Here is a 25,008-nt window from a genome sequence, read left to right on the forward strand (position 1 = left end):
GAAACTCTCAATAATTTTTGAACAAGGGGCACCACATTTTCATTTTGCACTGGTCCTGTTTATACCTGTCTCACAAGCTGTTGGAAAGGACTGCAAGAAGTAAGATCTGTCAGTTGCAACCTAGGCCTGGTATGTGGTAGGTGCTCTGGGAAGGTAGCCACTGCTACTTTCATTATCTTCACATTGCTGAGGCTATTGGTATGTTATTTGGCCCTGGGCACTATGTCATCTGTAAGTTGGGTAGACAGAGTCCAGTCAGAGACTCAGCCTAAGTGACCAAGAGTGACCACTTTACCTCTTAGATGGTTTGCACATGCTGCTGAAGAACTTTCTCAAAGCTCCCTCAAGTTGGTAATTTGTTCACACAAATCAGTGACTTCCCTTCCTCCCACATGGCACCGTAGATGCAGAAGTGGATGTTCTTTCCCTCTGATGGCACCTAAGTATAATGGCCATCGGGTCACCAGGTAAGTGGCCAAACAATCAAGGAAAGAGTCCATGCCAAGTAGTTGCCTACTTGCTTTAGAGAGAGAGAGGCAGTGACTATGGACCACTGGAGAGAGAGATAAAAGGGAGGTTGATAAAGGAAGATGGCATTCTCTACTTTGAGCTCTGTCTTTCTGAAGAAGATGGTTTGTAGGGCTCTTGTGTATGAAAGGTGTTTCTTTTGAAATGGGTGTAAGCAGACCAAATTAAGAAACTTTGTGCCAGGGTGCACTGTCCAAGATGCTGAGATGAGATGTCTGCTAAGTGAATGGATCCTGAGCTTTACCAGGGCTCAGCCATGTCACCAAAGCAACTTAACCTCCATGTATCCTGTGTTTGGGGGTGGGGCACAGTTTAACATGGTGCCTGACATCTGTCCCAGGGCACTGTTACTTTTGGCTACATCCTTTCAGTGCTTCTGAAATACAGATCTTCTCTGAATAAAAGGACTGTCAACCTTATTGTCTGAGTAAACATGCTGGAAAGGGCAAGGGCTTGAACGTCTGAGTTCCAGGAGGACCTCAGTACCCCAACACTGGATGGAACCGCATCACCAGGTGTCATGGGAAGCCCATTGTGAAATGTGTGAAGGTAAAATAAAAAAAAAAGCATCACCTGGTGCCAAGTAAAAAGCTAAGTCAAAGATCCACAACAACAAAAATCATAGCAGCAGCTAGCAATTACTGAGCCCTTAATATATGCCAGGCACCGTGTCAGAACTTTATGCTTATTATTATCTCATTAACTCTGACAGCAACCTTTGCAAGTAATTATTATTATCATCTTCATTTTCCACGTAAGGAAACCAAAGCTTGGGGAGGTAACATGACTTATTCTAAGTCATGCAGCTAGTAAATGTCAGAGGCTGGATTTGAACCCAATCCCTCTGACTCCAAAACCCAAACTCTCATTGCTGTCCTGGCCTCATGAGGGGGCCTTTCAAAGAAGCCTAGGAGGTTTGTCAAGTAATTCCCAAATGACAGCAGTTGCTGTTAAAATTTAGTAGAGAGTCCCAGCACTCCTTTTCTCAAATATGCTAGCTACTCTTGTGAAAGCTCTAAATTCATGTCAACTATATTTCACCCACATTAAGGAGAAGTCTAGGAATTTAAAATTCTGCTACAACCTTTTTCTTTCTCCCACCAAACTGTTTGAAAGGAATATCTAAGAGGGAAGAGGAAAAAAAAAAGTCATTTTGTTAAAAAAGTTGACAAATATGCTTTCAAATGAGAAACATGTGTGTGCTTATTCTTCCTCTTTTGTCTCTCCCTACCCCCACCAAGTTGAAAACAAGCTAACACAATACAAATGTACATATCCACATAAAGATACAAGAAACCAGTGGTGCCCTGGATGGCAGACAATCCAGCAGAGCAACCCGAGCCCAGCTCCAAGCCCAGTTTTCAAGCTTATGTACGATGACTCCTGGCAAAAGAAGGAAAAAAATGTACTTGAATTTTAAAGAGGGAATCGAGCAGGGGTGAACACTCAGGCAGGCTGGAGAGCAAAAGTGTGTCAGAGATTGCAGAAGTGCTGGAGTCAAGCCATTTAAAAATATCATTTCTTGTTTCCTTGTTTCTGGCACAAACAAGCTACGGAATCTCAAAAATTGGGTCATCACTTTTGAATTCCCTGCTTTCAGCACAGCACTCAGTTGGTCTTATTGACTAGCTTAAAAGTCTGATTTCCTGAGCTCCCACTTCCTGGCCATTCAGCTGCGGGGGAGTAATAAATTGGGGGGACTGTCCCACTGGCAACCAATGTGCAATAGTTCTCACAGGTGAGCCTAGGTCCATCCTTGCATTTCCTGATATCATATATTTAACAGCATCATATATGTCCAGGAAAGCACCACTAATGGGCCACCATTCTCCCTGGGAGGCCAAGGGAAGGGAGACAGGTTGACTCCTGGGGGGACAAAACTGGCATCCTGATCTCGCAGGGTGATGATCTTTCTCATTGGCTTTGGTATTCCCAAGAGCATGGCTGGCTTGCCCACAGAGGACGCAGGGCTGTGAGGAAATCATCCTATACGAGCTTCACTGAGTGTCAACAAGAGCCCTCACAACTCAACTGAGTGGTCCCTACAACCAATTTTAGCAATTCTAGCAACAGATTTAAACTCACCTCCATCTGGGAGCAGGTTTTGTGAACTTTTCCATGATTTTCTAAAATTATATTGAGTCTCTAAACATCACTTCCCATCCCTGAGTTCCAGATTTCTAGCAAGCTGCCCCAGTTTGTCAGTGTGAGACAAGACACCCTCCTCCTTTCGACCAGGTGAAAATGCTTCCTACTTCCCTGCAATCACTTGTTTCAGACCAACATAATCACCTCCCAGTGCAGGCTCTGACTTCAGGACCAGCCTCTAATAAATGCTACGCTAAGGGAACAGGGAATGCATTGTGAGCTGAGTCTCTGAGACTCTTAACACTCACGCAAAAGGCATCGAATTTCAGAAGATCTTCTGGAGCATGAACACAGTCATGGGGTCAAGTCTGGGCTTGCTTTATTTGACCTTGGTTTGTTTTATTTTATTTAGGCAAACTTTCTCGGGGGACGCAAGGAACCATAAAATCCCTTACCTTTTAAAGGAGCCCATTGTTAACAATTTGTTCATCACAGCTCCCTCCACCTCACCAAAAAAGTCTCCAGTCTGCAGGGAAGAAAAGAAGACCCATGAGGAAGTGTAGATAAATAATGTGCCCAAACACCAGAGAAGAAATAAAAACAGACACACTCTGTGTCCTGGAGCTGACAGGGGCAAAAAGTAGGTTTTCAGGACTACTGTTACATAACAGCGGAAAAGGTCTTAATAGTCATGAGAAGTTATGGGATTACAGAGCAAACTAATAAGCAGATGTGAATATTCCAAATACATGGCAGGGGCGAGGGGGCGGGGTAAGGGTGACATTGCATAACACGTGCTGAGTGTTGTCATTAAAACACACATGCACACGTGTGCACACACATGCGCACAAGCACACACACATGCACCGTTACTCTTGGATGGAGGGAGTAGGCATTAATCTGCTCTCAATCCCTTGTGATTAAAACACTACTTCATACAGACAGAAACAGGCTGTGAAAGGGCTTCCTAAGCAGTAATAAAAAGAATTGTTTATAATTCCTAAATGACCTGTTTAGGGATGTATAGCAGTCTTCTTCATAGGCTCTATAAATTTCCTACAGCAGAGAATACGTCCTTTCTCTAAATTACTTTCTGAGGAACACCCTCATTTTGTCCATAGGCAGTTAATATGTTGACCAAGAATGAAGCTGTCCAGCCCTGCGAAAAGAAGGCTCGGCCAATCAGACTTCCAATGGCCGACCCCAGCTCTGGGGCTGTCTTCAGGGCACTGGAGGCCTACCAGTCCTTCCCCGGCGCCAGGCTGATGCTCCTGCAAGTCCAGTTCTTGGTGCTGGCCGAGATGTGCCAACTCTGAATGGTGGAATGAAGGATTAACAACCTCGGGCAACCCTCCAGATTCCTGGAGCCACTATCATCAGTGTCCCAAGGGGGAGGGTGTATCCAATACAGCAGAACAGAGCTTGGAGCAACAGCCTTCCTCTGCCAACACCCTGGAAGGGGCCAGTGTAGATCAGTAGAGAACCCCCATCTGTACTGTGGGTGCTCTGAGGATTTATAGCTTATGTGGAGGTGGGTGGATGGCATTACACTCAGAGCCCAAATTATATAAATTCCATAGGCTTTGTATGATATTAACTAAATCCTGATTCCATTACAAAGCAGTGACCTCAACAAGGCTCCTAGGAGTTTTCAGGCAGAAAGGCACATACAGACTTCGCCAAAAAGTCAGAAAAAAGAGGAGGAAAGAAGGAAATGACATTTCACTGACTGAAGGTCAAGCATTGCCTTTTTCACTCCAGGAACACTTGAACATTTGGCAAACTCTGTGGGTATGTGCTGCCGCTGGGAGCAAGAAGGACATTTGCATTTCTTGTGTGTAAATATGCCAGTATCAATGGAACTGGTTGTTAGATGAAGAAGAATTAGCCTAATTGGAGTACAGGAAACCAGACATCAAACAAGCTGAGGCAGCGCAGGCCCACAGGCTCCCTGGGCTATTCTATCCAGAAATAAAGCATGGATCAGAGCCCACATGTAGTGGCCATGGCTTGGGAAAGGGTCACTATTTCAGTGGTTCACTTTGTTGGTTGGTCCAAGACTCACCACTGGAAGACATCGTCATGTCCTTCCTCCCCCAGGATCAGGTTCCCACCCTCAATTTGGCAGGATGACAGAGCTCCTCCTCACAGGGGACTGATTTGGTTTCTCGCTACTCCTAGACACACGGGCATATTACCATAGGCCTATGGCCAGTCCTGCTCCCAAGAGACTGGCCTTGTTTCACGGCCTCACCTTTCCTATCTAATGTCCATCAACTGTCCAACATCCAGTGATGTCCAGCATCTGAGGAGACCGTGTATGGGCAGCTTGAGTCTCAATTGTGTAACTGTCACCCACCAAAGGTGCATTTAAAATCTCACAACGTGGGCTTCCCTGGTGGTGCAGTGGTTGAGAGTCCGCCTGCCAGTGCAGGGGACACGGGTTCGAACCCTGGTCCGGGAAGATCCCGCATGTTGCGGAGAAGCTAAGCCCGTGCGCCACAGCTACTGAGCCTGCACTCTAGAGCCCATGAGCCACAACTACTGAGCCCATGTGCCACAACTACTGAAGCTCGCACGCCTAGACCCCATGCTCTGCAACAAGAGAAGCCACCACAATGAGAAGCCTGCGCACCGCCACGAAGAGTAGCCCCCGCTCGCCGCAACCGGAGAAAGCCCGCACGCAGCAACGAAGACCCAACGCAGCCAGAAACAATAAATAAATAAAATAAAATCATAAAATAAATAAATTGATAAAAAGAAAATCCCAGTGTTCTCATAGATAAGAGGGGAAACTGAAGCACAGTTCCACATGTTACCTGGAGCCAGTGTTCACAAATTAACAAGCCATTGAGCTTAGACACTAAAGAGTCATACTTAAAGACAATTAATTAATTTATTAGGCATTAATGGGTCTATAGCATTGTTGACTATTAAAATATTTTAAATGATTTAAATGAGACTTCATTATAAAATGCTAGTATCCTCAAATATTAGAGTTAGAAGAAGCCTTCTTTAGTCAACCATCCTCCTTTTATAGGGCCCGCCAGGAGTCCCTGGCAGGTTAAGGGATGCACCCAAGATCCCAAAACTAGTTGAGGAAGACAGCTTGCCTCAGAAACCATCTGCCTCCACCTCTGGTGTTACTTTACTACACCACACTGCTAAACTTGTCTGGATTTGACTTTCTTTTAACATGCTAATTTCATTTCTAATTGCAGAAAAAGTTGTCAGCCACCAAGTTTTAAAGGAGAAACCCGTGTTTCTCTATTACAATGCTATTGATTTTAACTCTTACTTTGATTTCCAAATATCAGTGGAGTTTTCTTTGCTGAGCACCCTAGCTTGGTTTCTTTCCTTCTCTCCCTCCTGCCCCTGTACTGCACACAGCTCAATCAAATGAAAAACATTCTTCCTCTATATGTGGATTCTTGTCCCTCTGTGTCGAGAACCCAAGTTAATCCTTGAGCTCAGATAACTAATTTTTAAAAAGTAAAAACCAGAAAGAAAGCCATAAAGAATAATTACGTTGACATCCATAAATACATACATATATTTGTGTGTGTATATAAATTACATATATATAAAGATAAAATATCAAAATATTAAAAGAAGGAAACCTCCTTAAAATTGCCCAAACCCTTTCAGGCACCTCCGTGCTCAAGGCAAAGAGTTCCATAAATTGAACATTTTATGAGTGAGGGAGCAGACCCTGGGCTCTGCACCCCTCCCCACCTCTCCTCTCTGGAGGTAAAATCTCTTTGGGGCCTGCTGAGACGTAGGCTGTGACATTCTTAAAGGGATGGAAATAAGGTTTTATAATCTCCTGCTATTACCTCTTAAATACAGATCATGTCTCAAAGCTTCAACACCATAATTCGTTCCCCCTGACCCAAGCACAGTCTGGGATCCTTACTTTGAGCAGGTAGAAATTTCTCACTCACTTGTGTGTAGTCTTCAGACACCAGAATAAATCCATTATTGTCTATGAGGTAACAGTTCACAGTCTAGAAAATAAAAACACCACAGTTTCAACTTTGGGTCCTCAGACTGGTTTTACACGAAATGACGTACTTCCAACCTGAGAGACACCTATTTTAGGCTGTTTTGGGAGAAGTGGAAAAGCCTGCTGGCCCTAGGAGTTAAGGCTATGGTTAAGCTAACCCCAGCATTTACTCTGCAAAACTAATGAACAAAAATAAAACACGAAGCAAGTCTTGAACATCCCAGATTAGGATAAAAAGAATATACATTTTAAAGTTATGCATTACAGTTTACCTTCCTTTTTAAAAATTTTTATGACCTGAATAATATTTCGCAGGAGCAAAGTGTCCAGAGGCTCCCGAGCCTGTATTCATGGTGGTTGAAGTGCAGCCTGTTTTGAAAGCAAAACGCCAGCACAATGCCATTACTCTAATGATGTATTAATGAAAACACCGTGTCAGTTCAGAAGACCATCAGGGGACCAGGTAATATTTTTTAATTTGTTCACAGACTTAGGCGGGAGGGAAGGGGCAGAACTTCTGTTAAAGGGTCCCCTCAGGCCTCCTAAAGGTTTTCAAACTGTGTTTTTAATTGGGAGCTGGATTTGGGGGCAGGGCTGTTAGCTTTTGGTAGCTCAGATTTATAAATTGTAGCAAGGTAAACCCAAACCTCTGCTTCCCCCACGCTGCTTTAATCTCAAGTGAATGATTTGCTACAGGCTAAGTCTTAATTACAGTGCTGTGGAGTTTAAATTTAAGGTTTAATTCCGTCCTTGATGTAACTCAGTTTCTATTTATTGCAGCTTTACATACTGACTGCAACATTTAATTTGTAACATATCTTTACCCTGAGCTAAATTCCCCTAGCTCCAGACCACTGCAGGGCTGGTGTTTTCTGGGACATTTACCTATCTGTGTCGTCGATTTTAGTGAGGCACAAAAGTATAGCAGTAAGTTGGTCAGAAAGATGCATCCTTTATTAGTAGGCAATGGTGGAGAATCGGCGGAAAATTAAAAGCCCTGCTAGCATCTTTTAGAAATGAGTCGGCTGCTTTGGTGAGCAAGGGTTTCTCTTGGTTATCCCAAGGGGCCAGATGAATGACTTGGTCAACACTCTTGCTGTTCAAAGAAGCTCTTAGCTGCAAGGAGACTACTCTGTCTCTGGTGGGAGTCTTGACAAACTTCCTCCTTTTTTAGGACACAGCACTATGAAAGCACTCATAGAGTTCTGCTGTCCAATATGGCAGCCATGAGCTACATGCAGAGTTAAACTTAATTTTAAGTTAATTGGGTCATATCAGACAAATCTATACCCTTGTTTATTTGAGGATCCTGATTGTCATTTTGCAGATATAGACCCTGATGCAAAGGGAAGTTAACCTCCTTTCAGTCATACATGTTGAGCATAGGAGTGGCCTCCATATTAAAATACTGACTCTCCAAATCCTTGCAATTGCATAGAGATCCAAAGTCATCCTAACTCACCCTCTATCCCTAATTATAAAGTGAGTTCCTACTCAAACATCCCTAGCCAACTGGTATTGCTGCTATTAGACCTATATCTTTGGTCAATCTCTGTTCGTCTAATGTTGTAAATATTAGACAGTACAAAGCAAATAGATTATAAAGTCAACTGAAACTCTTCGGAAAGAGGCAATATTTCATGAAGTCCATGAAAGTGATATTGGAGATCAGCTCCAATCACACAGGAAGCCGTTGGCACATTAGTATCTGTCAGAGGTAACACATGAAGAACGAAAACATCACCACAGATAACATGAAAGATGCTTCCAAAGAGAATGATTTCAAAAGCAAGGGACTAAGAGAAGCTCCTGGGGAAACTGATCAAATTCCACTACATTTGACCTTCCTTGTGATCACTCTGAGAAAATCAAATATAAAGTGAAGGATTCTACATTGTGATTTTTATAATTTTATCAGAAATATTACACTCCCTACTCCCAAACCAAATGTGTCCTTTGTTTATAGAGTATGACTGCAATTATAATTTAAATTTGTTAAATAAAATAAATGTATTTTCACCATTTCCACTTTATTTAGAGACAGAGCTTCAATGAAATGTTTCATTATTTGCCATAAATGTTTGGTTCTTTCCCCACCTTCATTTCTTGGAAATGAGGACCTCCGTGCTCCTTATAATGGCCAGCACTGGGTGGAATCAAGGTTGGATTGGCCATTAGGAGACTCACTTCTCAGGTATCCACCTTTGCTCCCACTCTCTTCTGGTGTGGAAGGCACAGAGGGGAAAGTAAGAAACAGATATTGCCAACACTGTGATTGACAAATCACTGAGAAAATCACAGGTCAGAAGCAAGGATGCTGTGTCACTGATGTAGAACTGGGTCCCTTAATCTGAAAGGTGTCATTTAGTTTACATTATAGGCAATATTGCTATGTTAGGTATATTTAGTCTCTGTGAAGACTTCATAAACAGACCTTCCTTGATTAAATTATTGGGAAGTACGGTGGAATGGAGTAAGGCCACTGGAGTAAAGCGAGCAGGGTACTGGGTTATGAAACAGGACAGAATTAGCAAGATTCCAATCTGATAAATTGTTTTCTCTATGTCTCTTTACAATAAATAGCCAATCACCTTCTCCATACTCCCTCCTCCAGTAAAAGGAAATAGAGGAAATATTTTCTCAGCTTTCCCTCACTATGCTACTTCTACCCAAATTAGATACTATGCTACTTTGTATCTCTATGCTACTTTCTACTATGCTACTTTGTATCTCTCAGAAGGAGTCTGCCCAGAGCCCTGTCCCCAGGGTAGACTGACAGGCTGAAGGGCTTGGGGAAAACAGGAGCTCTAAGTTTTGACAGATATTGTAAGCAACCACTCCACAGCCACCTGTGACAAAACATGTAAAGATGAGGTTGTTTGAAAAATGCAGAGACAAAGACAGAGTGGGTGAGAGAAGTTGTCTTTTTTTATAAAGGTATCTTTCTTCAACTACTTGATGACTCAATATTGCTCAGAGAAGTCCTATTCCAGGCCACAAAGGCATGTCAGGTAGATATCTGAGGTTTAGAGCCCCAAAACAGGCCATGGGAATTGGGCAGTCACAGATAGTAAAGCAAGCTGGGGAGAAAGTGTACTTGGGGGTGAGAAACACAGCACCACGCCTGTGTCACCTGGAAGGTTACCTGTGTTACCTGAGGCTAAGATACTAGCTTGAGAATTGGAGACTTTGACACTTGCTATCAGTGTGACCTTGAGCAAAGCCTTTTAACACTCCCAGTCTCAGTTTCCTTATCTGAATGATGGAGACAGCAACAACTATTTCAGAGGAGTGGTGAGAAGATTAAGTAGGCCAGTGAGTACAAAATGCTGAGCACAGAGCAAGGTGCATAGTGAGTACCTGAAGGACTTGTGCTTGTGTCTATTCAGCAAATGACGTTTATTGGTCACCTACTATGTGCCCTCTTTGTAAGTATCCTACTGCTGCAAACTGAGTTTCTCAGAAAGGGAAGTTGTTACATAGTTTATAGCAAGAGGCAGGGGAGGCAAGTCAGCTGATAAGTGTGTGCGCTCATCTCCCCTGCTAACCAGTTAGCTCCTGGAGGACAGGGGCCACTTCTGACTCTGCTTCCCATTGACTCCCCGGGTGTTGGAGGTACCAGGCACGTAAGGAGGGCTCAGTAAACGTGTCTTGAAGGAATGAGTGAGTGTGTGAGAGGCTGCCTCTCAGGTTCTGAAGCTAACATTCACCTTGGGTGGAATGGAGCTCCTTAAAGTCGTCAGTCAGGCCCATGGCCAGGTCCTCCATGATGTATCTACAAGCCAGGAAGACATCTGGCCATACCGACTCCACCCACCGGCCCAGGGCACTCTAGCCAAGGCCCAGGGAGGCCATTGTTGGGAGAGACAGAGGGGCTGGAGTGGATCCAAGGCAAAGCATGTCTGATAAGTCTGTGGGAGTTGGGCCAGGTCTTCAGTACAGATGAGAAGCCAGAAGCATGTGAACTTAATGAGCCCCCACAGCTGTTTTTAATGGGGACCTGATCACTCGAGGGCAGTTCGGGGAGTGGAGGGACATGGCCTCAAAGACTTAATTAAAAGCTATGAAAGGGGAATGACACGTGGAAAGAGTCTGCTGAAAGGATGGAAAGGGGCCTGGCTTTTCCATTTAAAACGATGTCAACTGCTTGCCTGAAGCCAAAATTTAGAGTCAAAATGGGAAATGGATGATAGTTTCAAAGTGCAAAATGAGCATCAGATCAAGTTCAGCAATCCAGCAAATTCCATGCTTAATTTTCAAAGTGTGTGAACTTTTAAAATGATATTTGAATGGGGGTCCATCCCAATGGCTGCTAAAGGAGATCATTAGTAGTGAGGAAGGCATGCCCAGTGGAAACTGTCATTGCCTGAAGTGTATATGTGGTTGCCGTCTGAGGTTTTAGGTTCAGGTGAGACACTACTCTAAGGGAAGAACATGTCTGCAGACGTTTTTGTTTGACAGCTAATGTTTATTGAGTGCTTACCATTCGCCAGGAGCTGTGCTATACAGTTTTCACATATTATCTCATTCATCTTCATCATTACTCTTTGAGGTAGGTGTTTCTACCCCCATTGTACAGTTGAGGAAACAAAGGCAAGGCTTATTACTGTCAGAGTCACAGTTTGAAGCTATTCTAACTCCACAGCCTGTGACTTTAACCACTATGCTAGACCACCTGTGAAATCAGTTACTGAACAACTAATATATATTGTATGTTTCGAAGTCTAAGTGGGAATCCATTTCCACTTATTTTTATATATGAGAATGCACAGAGGCAGTGTGGGTTGTAGGAACACTGCCTCTAACTTTATTCATCAGATTATTCAACCAACTATTCATCCATCCATCCAACCAATCAACTAGAAACCAATCAATCAACCAACCCAACTATCCAAAACACCATCAGTCACACTAGCCAACCAACCATCCATCTAGTCACCCAGCTAACCAACCAACTGTCCTCAGTTCTTTTACCACAAATAGGGATTAGTGATTGTACAAGTAAAGGGTTTAACATAGGGCCTTGTGACACTGATTAATCAATATTATTGTTGAGCTGAGTTGTCTTGAGCTGAGTACTCCAGTAAGACAATTAATGCCTCAAAGACAGAGGAGAGGTTTGAAGCCACTTGACTATCCTATGAATGGCATCCCCAAACTTACTGAAAGGGTGTTGATCATAAAACATCATAGGGTACTCTTTCCTACAGGAAAATTACTTTTGACCTGATGGTCAGGAAAAGTTGGGGTTTTGCTGAAAAGCTGATTGATTAGTTTTTACTCTTTGGATAGTAACTCATACAGCAATTATGTTTGTTTTTTTTTTAAACTGGCAGCCAGATCTTCGGGGACTGAGCATTTTGTACTTTAGCTTCACCCTGGACTCCCTTTTATATTTCTCTACTTGTCTTTGCTTCACCTACTTTTTGGAAATATACTTCTAATCTATGTTTTCTGAGTTAGAATTACGTTTGGTTAGGATTTCTTTAATCCCTGTGGTAACCAGAAGGAATATGAATGTGCGATCATTTATAAGTTCCAGTTTATGTATTGACTAATGGTTTGGCTGACTCAGAGAGAGGAAGGCCGCTAAGCCAAAGTGAAAGGCCACTTCACACCTGCTTGATCCAAATTGTGGGGCAGAAGATACATGGGATTGGATGCTGTAAAAACTTAAATCTGATGGACAGACTTAGGACAGTGGAACATCTTTTTTCTTCTATTGCTCATGTGTGGAATTCAAATTCCTCCTCCCAAGATTGAGGGAGAGGGAGAGAGATAAAGAGAAAGAAAGAAGGGAGGGAAAGGGAGTTGTAGGAGGGAAGCATGCCAGAATGCAACATTCTGAGTTTTCAACTCTTAGATTTTTGGCTTATTACATGAAATTAAGCAAGTCATTTTATTGCTCTGATCCTCAGTTTCTCCCTCTGCAAAATGGGTCATATATTCCTATCCATTTCACTGGGTGGTTAAGAAGATGAAAAGAGGTACCACATGGGGAGAAAACTTTGAGAGCTGTAATATGAGTTTCAAATGGCAGTAATTTGTATCATTTTTTATAAAATGTCAAAGTCCCAGTAGTGCTGTTCATGGGACATTTATATCACATTTCTCTAGCTCTCATAAACTATCTGATTGGGAGAAGAAAGAAGAAGAAAGAAACAAAGCAAATGTCCTTGGGTTTTTGGAGATTGGTCCAGAGCAATCTGTTAGACCTGGCTCTGTGAGGCATTCCCCCTGTAAGAAAACACCCTTAGTCATCCAGCCACTCCACCACCACCCGCCTCCGCCCCTGCCACCCCCAACTTGATTAGGGCAGACACAGGGCCAGGAGGCCATCATACCTCGTCATCACAGCTGATAGAACATTTGCCATCCAGAGAGGCGCACTGTGGGGTGAGGGGGAAACAAAAGGAAACGTGTCATTTGGACACACCAGCGTGCTATGGCTGCCACTTAGTTACTCAAGGACAACCTATCAAAGTCCTAGTCTGTTGTGTAAATACCAAACTTCATCCAAAGGGAATGCTCCAGGATGAACTGGCCCATCCTCTCTAGGATGAGTACCAGCTCCAAACAGTAATATAAAAGACAATTTGGGGACTTCCTGGTGGCACAGTGGTTAAGAATCCGCCTGCCAATGCAGGGGACACAGGTTCAAGCCCTGGTCCAGGAAGATCCCACATGCCCCGGAGCAACTAAGCCCCTGCGCCACAACTACCAAGCCTGCATTCTAGAGCCCGTGAGCCACAACTGCTGAGCCTGTGTGCCACAACTACTGAAGTCCATGTGCCTAGAGCCTGTGCTCCGCAACAAGAGAAGCCACTGCAATGAGAAGCCAGCCCACTCACTGCAATTAGAGAAAGCCCGTGCAACAAAGACCCAACGCAGCCAAAAATAAGTAAATTTATTTAAAAAAAAGGACAATTTGGGGGTAACAGGGCCCTTTTTCATTTTAATTTATGTTGTCCATTTTAATTTATGCTTCATTCAATATTGATGTCTTTTTAAGACCTCAAATCTTTGAGTAACAAGAAATATAATTATGTATTCATTTAATTTTAAATTAACCCCCAGTGACTTTTTTTTAAAAACTCCTGTCTGTGTTCTTGGTCCATAGTTTCCTAAAGTATCTTCATTCAAGAAATGATATACCAAAAAAAAAAAAAGAAATGATATACCATTACAACATTTAGAATTGGACAGATGGAGGCAACTTATGTGTTGCCATTTCTGCTGAATTACTGAACAAATACCACTGAGATTACTTAGTACAGAATGTATAGTGCAAGTAAAGAATGTTCCCAGATTATCCAAAGCAGAGAAGCCCTTGGCCAAAGAAGGCATGCTTAGTCTAACCTAGTTATGCAAAAGCCTTCAAAAGAGATTCACAAATAAGTAGTTGGGCACCACAAGATTAAAAAAAAGTCACTATGAAAATCTGCAAAAGTCCCCAATACTTAGAAGAAACACTTCTCTTTTAGAAGGTCACTGGTTTGATCTCACAATTACAACTGTTTGCAGGAGCAAATTCCCTGCTTTCCCAGCATGTGGTGTCTAACACGCTGTCAGCCCTTTATTTTGCAGGGAAATGAAAGGTAATCTGAGCAGCCCAGCAGTTCATTTTACAAACATTCATCGGAAATCTGGCACTTTTAGGCTCTGGGTACTCAAATGTGAACACCTGTATAATAACAGTGTCGTTAATGCTTCAACATGATGATTATAACTTACCTGTCTGCTGGCAGTCCAGAACTTCCTTTGGAAAAATTCAAGTTTCATCTGAATGCCTACAGCTTGGACAAATTATAAATAAAATATGGCATTAGAGATCTCTTTATACAATTATTTAAGATTATCATTGAAAATTATCTGTCAAGGTAAGATGCTGATGTAAGCATATCAGATAAGAACACATAAAAACTAAATTTACAGTGAAGCAAACAACTAAAACATATTATCTTTCAGGTAAGGAATTTTCAAGGTTACCTGTACTCATAGAACTCTTGATAGAACAAACTGAGCACAGTGCAGATGGCTCTTTGGAGAGATGTTGAGTGTTTCTAAAATTCATATACTTGTGGTCACCACCCTCCCCAGAACAGCTGAAAACAGGAATGGAAATAAGAAGGATATTCAGAAGATCACGGTTTCTTCAGGGTTCCCATTTCTGTTATTATTGCATGAACTTGCATGCCTAAAATGTGTACTCTGCGTATATTTTTGAGATATGAAACTTGAAAAGTACTTGTCCTGAGGCTGGTGTTCGGAAACGAGTCACTCGGCCATAATGTGACTTTGTTGAACTGTCCCCCAGCATCCACATCTCAGTGATCTTCTCTCCCCAGGAACTCTGGTGGAATTATATAGTTCTTTGCTTGTCTGTGGAAAGTTCCCTAAGGCAACAGTGAATGCTACTTCTAGTAAGAGAAATGTGCAGAAATGGAAGAGGTTAAGAAAGTGATTCGAAACTCTGGGAAGAAGAATTCGGTGGAAACTCAGAACTAGGCAATGAACAAGCTCAATATTTCTCTCTATGAAGTCAAGACAAAGTAACTCTTGAAACCATTTTCGAAAGTACTCAAGTCAGGGAAAAAACCTAATCAGATGGTGAGAAAACTTTAGAGGAGATGGAAAGAAAGAATGAGACTCTGTGCTGGAAACACTGCACTCCCCAAGGGACACCATTTACACCTGGGCGATTTTGCAAACTTCAGTCCATTGCACACAACTTCCCCAATTTTTGCCATATCCTTATACCACCAGTATTGCTATTTATCTTTCCACATGTTTTTTCTTTTGCTGAAATACCTACAGTAACTTCAATCTACATAATAATACCTATCAAAAGAAATACACAATTACCAAAAAAAAAAACAACAAAAAAAACCCAAGTTCACTCATATACTTTTATGTGGCCACCATGTTAGATGCCCCCCACCAACTCCCACCTTGGGTTAACATTCTTCTGCTGGCTTCAGGAACTTGAAGATTTATGAAGGTCTTGGGCTGTTACCCTTATAAGTACCAAGTGCATTTCTACTTCCTAAACAAATTGTTGGAGCAAGACCTGAGAGTCAAAGTTAACTGGGATATGTACACTTAGAGAGACTCATCCTCTATCTCTGCACTTAGAATGTCAGACTCTAGGGTAAGACTAGAGCTAAGCATGGCTGCCATCTTCTGGAGCATAAGCTGCCCAGGGACAGGGACATGTTCTTGCTCCCCACTGGATCCCTGCCTCCAGCAAGGTGCCAAGCACATAGATGACTCACTGGTAAATGACTGCTTTTTTAGAAAAACTGTTCAGGTGATAGTATAGTTAGTAGATGGATGGATGGAGAGATAGATAGATAAACATCAGTGTGAATTATAATCACACCTGAATAAAGGTTTTTCAGTGGCAGTTCTCAACACATTAGAACCATCTGGGGGACTTCAAAAAAACATTCTGATGCCTGGTGCCTTTCCCCTCCACTCTAAGACCATTTAAATCAGAATTTCTGGGAGTGGAGCCTAGGCATGGGTATGTTTAAAAAGCACCTCAGGTGATCTGAAATGTGAGGCTGGGGTTGAGCTAGGCTACTCCACAGGCCTTACTGTAGATAATAAGTTGGCTATGGAGGACCTACCACGATATGGGCCATTTGGTCAGACTATAGCGTAAACTGCTCTTCCTAGCCCTGAGAAAATTTCAGTGAATACCTGAAGGAAGCTGATATTGAAGCCTGAAGGCTGTTCACTGCAGTTTCAAATGAATTTTGTCTTCCAAAATGCCTGATGAGCCATATCCCTATTGGAGATGAACCAACTGAGGAAGCTGTAAACCAAAGTGCTGGCTGGGTTTTTAGTCAGATCCACCAGCAGGCAGAGGTAAGAGCCTGACCTGGACTTAAGAAGGGGCTTGAAGCAAGTATCTCTGGTTCTACCAAACACAGGGAGGGATGGCAGAAAGCTGACCTCAGAGCAGAAGGCCTTAAAATTGTTGTGACATTCAATCACTGGTATCTAAGGGGAGGGAGGAAAACGAGTTTTCTCTCTTCCTCCAGGTGTATCTCTGCAGGCCAAGGTCAACAGCCACGGCAGGCTTCGAGACACATCAGGACAAAAGCAGAGGGTTCTTTGAGAGAGTCACCCCACGGTGACCTTTCTATGGTGTTTCTATTCCCAGCAACCCAGAGCTGCCCCTGGCCCACCCATCGTCTACTGAGTTCCCCCGTCAGTCACCCATGCCTTTTCTGAGCACCCTTCCCATTCTCTGATGGAGGCCCCGTTTTCACCTCTCTGATGAAGCTAGCTGCTCCCTCCTGGGTGTTTATCCATCTCACATACTTGCAGCCTGCTATCATCTGCCCCTTTCAGTCTGTATCCCAGCTCCTCAGAGTGCTTTAATCTTGCTTCATGAGTCAGTCCCTCCATCCCATTAATCACGCAGGCTGCTTCTCTCTGATCTCCCTCCAGCAGGCTGCATCCTCTCCCTGGTCCTGATGCCCTAAACTAGACACTACTTCCCTCACTCCTCACTCACTCCCTGTCTGGGCCATGAGGTCGATGCCAAAGGACTCCCAGACAGTCTTGATTATAATGGATCTGCTCCATTTTGCCCTGGCTGTGTTTTTTGTTGCCCACATCCTTTCCAGCAACTCTGGTCCATGGTTTCCCGCTTCTGGGTTTGTAGTATGTTCACCTACAAGTTAATATACTGCTCTATGATTAAGAGATTCACAAGCCCATTGGTGGGTCAATTTCATGACCATTTGCTCAGTGGTGCTTTCTATGCCGAGCTCTAAGCTGGATACTAAGGGGAATGAGACCACATGCTCCCTCAGAGTCTATGTGGGGAGTGGCCACGTGGTAAAAGCAACATCAGAGGCTTAAACAGAGAACTGTGGAGCACAGAGAATGGGGCAGACTTGGCCTGGGGGAATCGGTAAGAACTTTGTGTAAGATAAAGCATGGAGATCTGACTCATAGAAAAAGTAAGAACAGAGGAAAGATGAGAATCTAGTGCAGAAACAGCACAGGCAAAAGGATGGTCTTTTCAAAGACCATGCTGTCTTCTGAGGCTTGAAAGAATGCAAGTGGGGGAGATGGTTGTGCGGGCTGAGGTCAAATGGCAAATGGTCTTGAATGTCAGGCCAACACACCTGAAGAGTATCCTGTAGGCCAGGAGTTGGCCCAAGGGCCAAATTTAGCCTCTTTTTATCAATGAAGTTTTCCTGGAACACAGGCACCCTTATGTGTTTACGGACTGTCTGGTACAACAGCAGCGCTGAGTAGTTGCAACAGAGGCTGAATGGCCCACATAGCCTAAAATACTTACTGTTTGGCCATTTACAGAAAAAGTTTGCTGCCACCTGCTTTAGGGTCTGAGGAGCCATTTAAGATATTTAAGTAGAAAAGTCAAAGGACCTCAGATCTATATTTTAGAAAGTCCACAATGAAAGCCCTGAACAGGAAGGACTAGGGAAATGGCCCGGACAGTGGGAGATAGGAGAGTGAGGTGAGTCAGGCAGCCACAGCCATTGGGGTGCATTTGGCTAATTATCTCTTAAGTACAAACTGATTTAAAGTAAAAAACAAACAAACAAACAAGCAAACACCAAAAAACCCTCAAAAAACCAGAATAAAAAAATCCCCTCCACAAACAAACAAAAACGCTTAAGGGCATTCCTATGGCTAATTCTATTCAGAAAAACAAATACAAGATTCCACAAACAGAAATTTAGCTTCCTCTTGCTATTTTCCTGTGTTTTTGTTCCAGTTTTATTTTTCCTTTTTTCAACTTTTATCAGAAAAAAGATCACCATTACTTCAACAACTCCTCCTCTCTTCTCCCATCCCCCACACATCCCAAATGGAACCTGAGATATTTGTCATGCCCGTCTATTTTGTTCTTTCAACATTTCAAGCCATAACGGTATATTCTGATTCAAGTCAATCCTGCTAATTTAATAAGAAAAACAAGGACTGAAAATGCTTTAGCGAAACCCAAGTCCCAAAGAGAATGCAGAAAATTAAAACACCATTCCTGGGGTTTGAAATTTTTTAGACAGTCCAGAAAATCATCAACATATTTCTCCTGGAGTTCACGGTGCTCCTCACTTCCATTTGATAATAAAGGCTCCCCGGCTCCCTGCTAGGAACTTTCAGCACAAGGATGGAGACAGAGTCCCTTTTCCATGACTGCATCTGGTGGTTCCTTACTCACCTCCCAGGAGCAGAACTGACCCAGAAGAAAGTATCCCTGGGGACACTTCCCAGCATGCCAATATCGTGTGAGCCTCCTAGGACAATGACCTTAAGATACTAGGATGGTCTTTGGAAACCAACAAAACCGCAAAATCATCGTTATGAGAATTGTCATCCCAAAGAGCCCCAGAGCCTTTCATATGAAATATTCATGCATCTGGAGCACTGACACCTCATAATTTGCTTTGAATTAGTCAGGTTACTGTTGCCGTAACATACCTCAATACCCTAAAGTATGCCTGAGTACAGATTTTCAGCTCAGCAATACAGACCACAGAGCTTCCATGAAATATCTTCCTTCCAGTCTTCCTCTTTCCCCAACTCTCTAACTTCCTTCCTACCTACTTTTCCCCTCCCTCTCTTCGTCCCATGTTTATCAGAAACCAGATACGTGACAGGTGGTGAATGTATTGAAATGAAGACATAAGGGATGCAACAGCCATGGATGGAGGCCTGGGGAGGGCAGTCAGATCACTGAAGAGAGGGTCATACTTCAGGATATTCAGAGCTGACGGAGTCGAGGATCATCCAAGCACCAAAACATAATGGCACTTCATTTGCAGAATGTCAGTGATTAGTGCACTGGAATTGGGACCAACAGCTGACCTCAAATGCTGCAGTCCTATGTTGTCCAAATCGGAGGCCACTAGCTACATGTAGCTATTTAAATCAAAATTAAATAAAATTAATAATTTCGTTCCTAAGTTGCACTAGCCACATTTTAACTGCTCAATAGCCACATGAGGCTAGTGGCTACTATACTGGACCCAACAGATCCAGAACATTTTCATCATCGCAGAGAGTTTAACTGGACAGTCATCACTGATAACAGGAAGGAGCACAGAGAGGAACTGGAGACTGGTGTCCCTTGAGGATGAAAGTTAACGTTCCCCACAGACCCGTCCATGCTACCCACTCCCTGGAGGTGAAAGAAACGAGGATGACTTAGGTATGGAGGATCTAGAGCAGATAGACCTGCCCGTGTGAGAAGACCTGGATTTGCAAGGGGAAGATGGTAATTAGTTTGAGAGAAACCCAAAGAAATCAATGCAATATGCTCAATGTGGCTACCACCCTCAAGATTTATTTATTTTGCTTTATAAAATTTGAAAATACAAATTACATTTCCAGTGCTATTATATTCAAATGCATTCAAGATGAAATCATGCATGCATCTCATATCAGGTTAATAGACATGCATTCAAGTGTAATCCGAGACTCACCAAAGAACAATGTTACATGTAAAATTAGAAATAAAATAACTTTTTCATATTGTATTCATTTAGAAATAATTTTCTGTGGGCTTGGCCTCAACTGGCAACTTACCCCTAGGAGCACAAATCCGGTTTGTAAAACAGTGCGCACACGCCTGGCACGCAAGCTCACAGAAAACACCCCTACCTCCATTTGCCCAGCTCTCCAGCCATGCGATATATTCACATACACATAGAGAGCTCATCCAGGACACAGAAAAACAATCCTGCCGCCATCAACAAATTATAACCAGGAAAGCGTTTACCAAGAGCTCTGGTTGTAAACACTGTTTCTAAGACAGCTGAGTGCCCATGGGTACATCATTTCACTTCTCTGTCTCCACAAAGAGAGTCACACTGGCTCTAGCTTCTGAACAGGACTTTCGTGAGATGGGGATAAATGATACAAAATAAAAGGATGTGTATCAGAACACTCTAAAGGGTTGACAGTGTTGTCAACATTCATGTGATGATTTGTTCCTAGTTTTTAATCCTTTTTGCTTGTATTTCACCACCGAGCACACCTTTTGTGCCAATATATTGACACTGAACAGAAGATTCATCCACGATAAATCCATATTGTCCACTGCTACCAAGGTCCCTTAGGATGTAATGTTGGTGGGTAAACACTCTACAAAATTATAATACCTTAGAAAGGGGGAAAGGCCATGTGAGCCCTGGCAAAATGAAGCAGAAAACAGAAGGCAAAGATTCCTTTCCAGCTGAGCAAGCTTGAAATGGATTTTTTTCCCTTCAGGATTAATGGAAGGTGTGCTCCACTCCTCAGATCCCATCACTCACCCCTCTGGAATCGTGATTATCCATGCACACTCAGGACAAGGTTAGATAGGCCAGCATATAGAATCCAAGAGGGTTTTGTCCCTGATACTATCACCGTCACCTCCGTGTGCTCATCAGCCAGGCTACCTGGTCACAAAGCTTCTCAACTGACTGGCTACTGCTGGCAGCATGGGGACAATTATTTCATTCCAGTGCTCAGGCAGAAAATCAGATCCCAGAGCTCCCCTGGGCTGGCTTGGCCCACAAACAGGAGTGTTTTCTTCTAATAGATTCCAATTCATGGGTAGGAATATGGTAGAAAACCGTATCCTTATTAGAGAAAATAAAACTCTAATAAGTTAATAAATAAAATACATGCTAAGGATTTCCTTTGTATTTCATCGCTTAGAATTGGAACAAGTTTTCTTTTTTTTTTTTTTTTTTTTTGCGGTACGCGGGCCTCTCACTGCTGTGGTCTCTCTCGTTGCGGAGCACAGGCTCCGGACACGCAGGCTCAGCGGCCATGGCCCACGGGCCCAGCCGCTCTGCGGCATGTGGGATCCTCCCGGACCGGGTCACGAACCCGTGTCCCCTGCATCAGCAGGCGGACTCTCAACCACTGCACCACCAGGGAAGCCCGGAACAAGTTTTCTTAAAATCCAAATTCCGTAAGTACATGCTGGCCATACATTTTCTCAACTAGAAAATGAGCTCCCTTCTGGTCATATTTCTCAAGCAGGGTAGTGGCTCTTTTTACACAGCTGGGCTAATATCTCCCACCTTGTCCTCAGCCCCCCTCTGACAGAGTCCCTGAATTTTCATGCTTTTGTGCCCAACAGCAATGATGGCTTGCAGTGACAGTAACAAGGCATGGCACATTTGGATTACAACTTGCCTTAATTAATGGTCAACTGTAATAGCTGCTAGCCAAGCCACATTTGTTTAAATGCTTTCTTCTATTTGTTTTTAAAATAGTTAATTGCAAGTAGAACTAACAATGAATCTGCATGTCACTTTTTTGGAATATTTCATGATTAACTGGGGGTTTGGGAAAAGGCCACTGTCCTGGAGTGCTGAGGAAAAGAACTCTAACCTTCCTTACATCAAATACAAGCCCATTCCAGGGGTCTGCTAATGTCCAGGATAAATGACTTACCACATGAATAACAGTTTAAAACTGTAATGTGAATTATGACATAACTCATCTGTTAAATATTTCATGTGAAGATTTTAATGATTTGCATGATGGAATGTTGGACAAAAAACACAACTGAAATCCTGGGACTAATTTGGGCGAAACTGAGAACAGAGTATCCTCATGGAGATGAGGGGGAAGAAAAGGCAGCTGCATTTATGTCCCCCTGGGTGTCAGAGTGGCAAGTCCAAAGGCTTTCTTAAAAGATTATAGGGACGGGAGAATGATCAGCAACAACCTTTTGAAAAATATTTAGATCAAAGCCATATTTGTTTATTATAATCTTGGTAAAGCCTGAACATTAATCTCCAAGGTAAGGTATTATTTCAGAAATTAGGGGGAAGAAAAACATTCTCACAGGAGCAGACACACCTCATATTTTAGCCTATGACGAGTGAAGAAATACAATGATAAAAGGGGAGGAGGTATTTTAAATATAAACCCCTCACCGATTGCATATTTCACTTCTGAAGTATACCCTGTGGTATTGGGGTGGAGGGGGGGTAATCTTTCTTATACATGCTTTTAAGTAACAAAGAGCTACATGATATATGTCTGTGGTGAGAGAGAGGGAGGGAAACAGGACTCATTATCACTCGATTGACAACGCGATAGCAGAAGATTTTCTTTGAAGACTCATAGCTGCAGAGGCCTGTTTTAATCTGGAACCATCCTCACTCACTGTTTGTGACTGGCTTCCGGGAATGTGTGTAGGAAGGCCTGATCCCTTCGCCTACACACTTCTTTTGTAGTCACTTTGTTTTTGTCCTGTCAGAGCTTCTCGGGAACAGTCACCTTTGGTAAAGTATAATAAATGACAATTATGAATGTTTCCTCCATTTAGATTCTAATTACTTGACAGAGTCAATGTTGAAAAGAATTAGCAGGGCTGTGGAATGGAATAATAATTTTCTTTTCACCCCTGCGGTAATCTGGAAGCATTTTTCCAGACTTCATCTGAAGAAACCTATATTCCCTCAGCTTTCTGAGGCCACTGGAGCTGGCATCGAATAGTTTTTGTCACATCATTTTATGCTCACAAAACTCTTCAAATAATATTATTTCAATAAGGTTTTCAAGCCAGTACATTTTTAGAGTCAATTCCCATCCTTTCAAACTTTCAGAATAAAACATTTAAGCCTCAGGCTTCATTATATTTTAATCAGGGTTACGCAAACCAATGTCCATTAAGAAAATTATAAGTTTCCAAATTATAGCTCCCCAGTTAATAATTTCTTATTAGGTCACCACCTAATAACAGTTACCAAAGAGATTATAACAAAATCAGGGGTCACATTTCCAAACATTTCAAAATCCATAATAGAGTGGTCACATGTATTTGCCAAACACCTCTGAGCTGGATGTTGATGACTGTATTCAATGCAAAGCAGCACTAAAACATCCACATGAGAATGTAAATTGGTGCAACCACTATGGAGAACAGTATGGAGGTTCTTTAAAAAACTAAAAATAGAGCTACGTTATGATCCAGCAATTCCACTCCTGGGTATATACTTAGAAAAAAAGAAAACACTAATTCGAAAAGATACACACACCCCAATGTTCATAACTGCACTATTTAGAATAGTCAAGACATAGAAACAACCCAGTGCCCATCTACAGACGATTTGGTTTAAGAAGATGTGGCATACACACACAGACACACAGACACACAGACACACAGACACACACACACACACAATATGGACTATTACTCAGCCATAAAAAGAATGAAATATTACCATCTGCAGCAACAGAGATGGACCTAGAGAATATCATATTAAGTGAAGTAAGTCAACCAGGGAAAGACAAATATTATATGATATCCCTTATATGTGGAATCTAAAAAATAATATAAATGAATCTATATACAAAACAGAAACAGAGGGCTTCCCTGGTGGCGCAGTGGTTGAGAGTCTGCCTGCCGATGCAGGGGACCTGGGTTCGTGCCCCAGTCTGGGAAGATCCCACATGCTGCGGAGCGGCTGGGCCCGTGGGCCATGGTTATGGTTGCCAAAGGGGAAAGGGAGGAAGGGAAGGGATAAAATAGGAGTATGGGATTAACAGATACAAACTACTATACATAAAATAGATAAGCAACAAGGATTTACTGTTTAGCACATGGAAGTATATTCAATATCTTGTAATAATCTACAATGGAAAATAATCTGAAAAAATATATATATATAACTGAATCACTTTGCTATTCACATGAAACTCACACAGTATTGTAAATCAAATATATGTTAATTAAAAAAATTCACATGGACAGTTCACGGAGCTGGAGGAGAGTGTCCAGTTACTCTGATTCTCCAGCTTATGTTCCAGGGCACAGAGAAGGAAAGGGACTTGTCCAAGCACACCCAGCTCATCCTAGGGATTCTGAGTCCATTCAGAACCCCCAAAACTCAGATCCCTCTAGGACTGGGTGGGAACTGTGGTGAATGAGAGACCACCCTGTGCTGGTGTCAAGGGAGCATCTCAGCTCAGCTGATGCCTTGTGGGAATATCTTCTGGATCCTGCAAGTTATTCTGATGCTGCAGGAGAAGCTGAAAATCTAGAATTAATATACAGACAATTAATTGAAAAATTCACAGCACTCTGATAGGGTTGCCAGATAAAAAATTTCTGATTTACTAAATCTGGCAATCCTATACTGAGGGTCACATGGCACATCCCAGGCAATAAGCTGGGGTGACCTCTGTTGCATGTTTAGCCTTGAGAGCACTGAGACAGCTTGTGTTCTGCAGTGAAATATCAGGACTGGAAACCAAGGTCGCCTCCATCAGCATGACTTTCGTGATCTTATTATCTTGCCCAGAAAGATAAGGCTATAAACCAGTAAAAATACTTTATGATTTACTTGAGAAACTTCCCCTAAATCAACTTATCTGAACAACAGACT

At 42.6% G+C, this 25,008-nt stretch overlaps 1 protein-coding gene across 1 annotated transcript in view; it reads right to left on the reverse strand.

Moving 5' to 3' along the window:
- The window catches only part of CACNA2D3 (calcium voltage-gated channel auxiliary subunit alpha2delta 3), a 798,772-nt gene that overhangs the window by 68,983 nt on the left and 704,781 nt on the right, over positions 1-25,008 (reverse strand). The window contains exons 29-32 of the mRNA XM_055079897.1: positions 14,357-14,418; positions 12,967-13,011; positions 6,561-6,623; positions 3,072-3,142 (exon numbers count right to left, since the gene is read on the reverse strand). Coding sequence (XP_054935872.1) covers positions 3,072-3,142; positions 6,561-6,623; positions 12,967-13,011; positions 14,357-14,418 — 241 coding nt within the window. The remainder of the gene's footprint in view (positions 1-3,071; positions 3,143-6,560; positions 6,624-12,966; positions 13,012-14,356; positions 14,419-25,008) is intronic.

This window comes from Physeter macrocephalus, chromosome 18, assembly GCF_002837175.3.
Source record: "Physeter macrocephalus isolate SW-GA chromosome 18, ASM283717v5, whole genome shotgun sequence".
Classification (NCBI taxonomy): Eukaryota; Metazoa; Chordata; class Mammalia; order Artiodactyla; family Physeteridae; genus Physeter; species Physeter macrocephalus.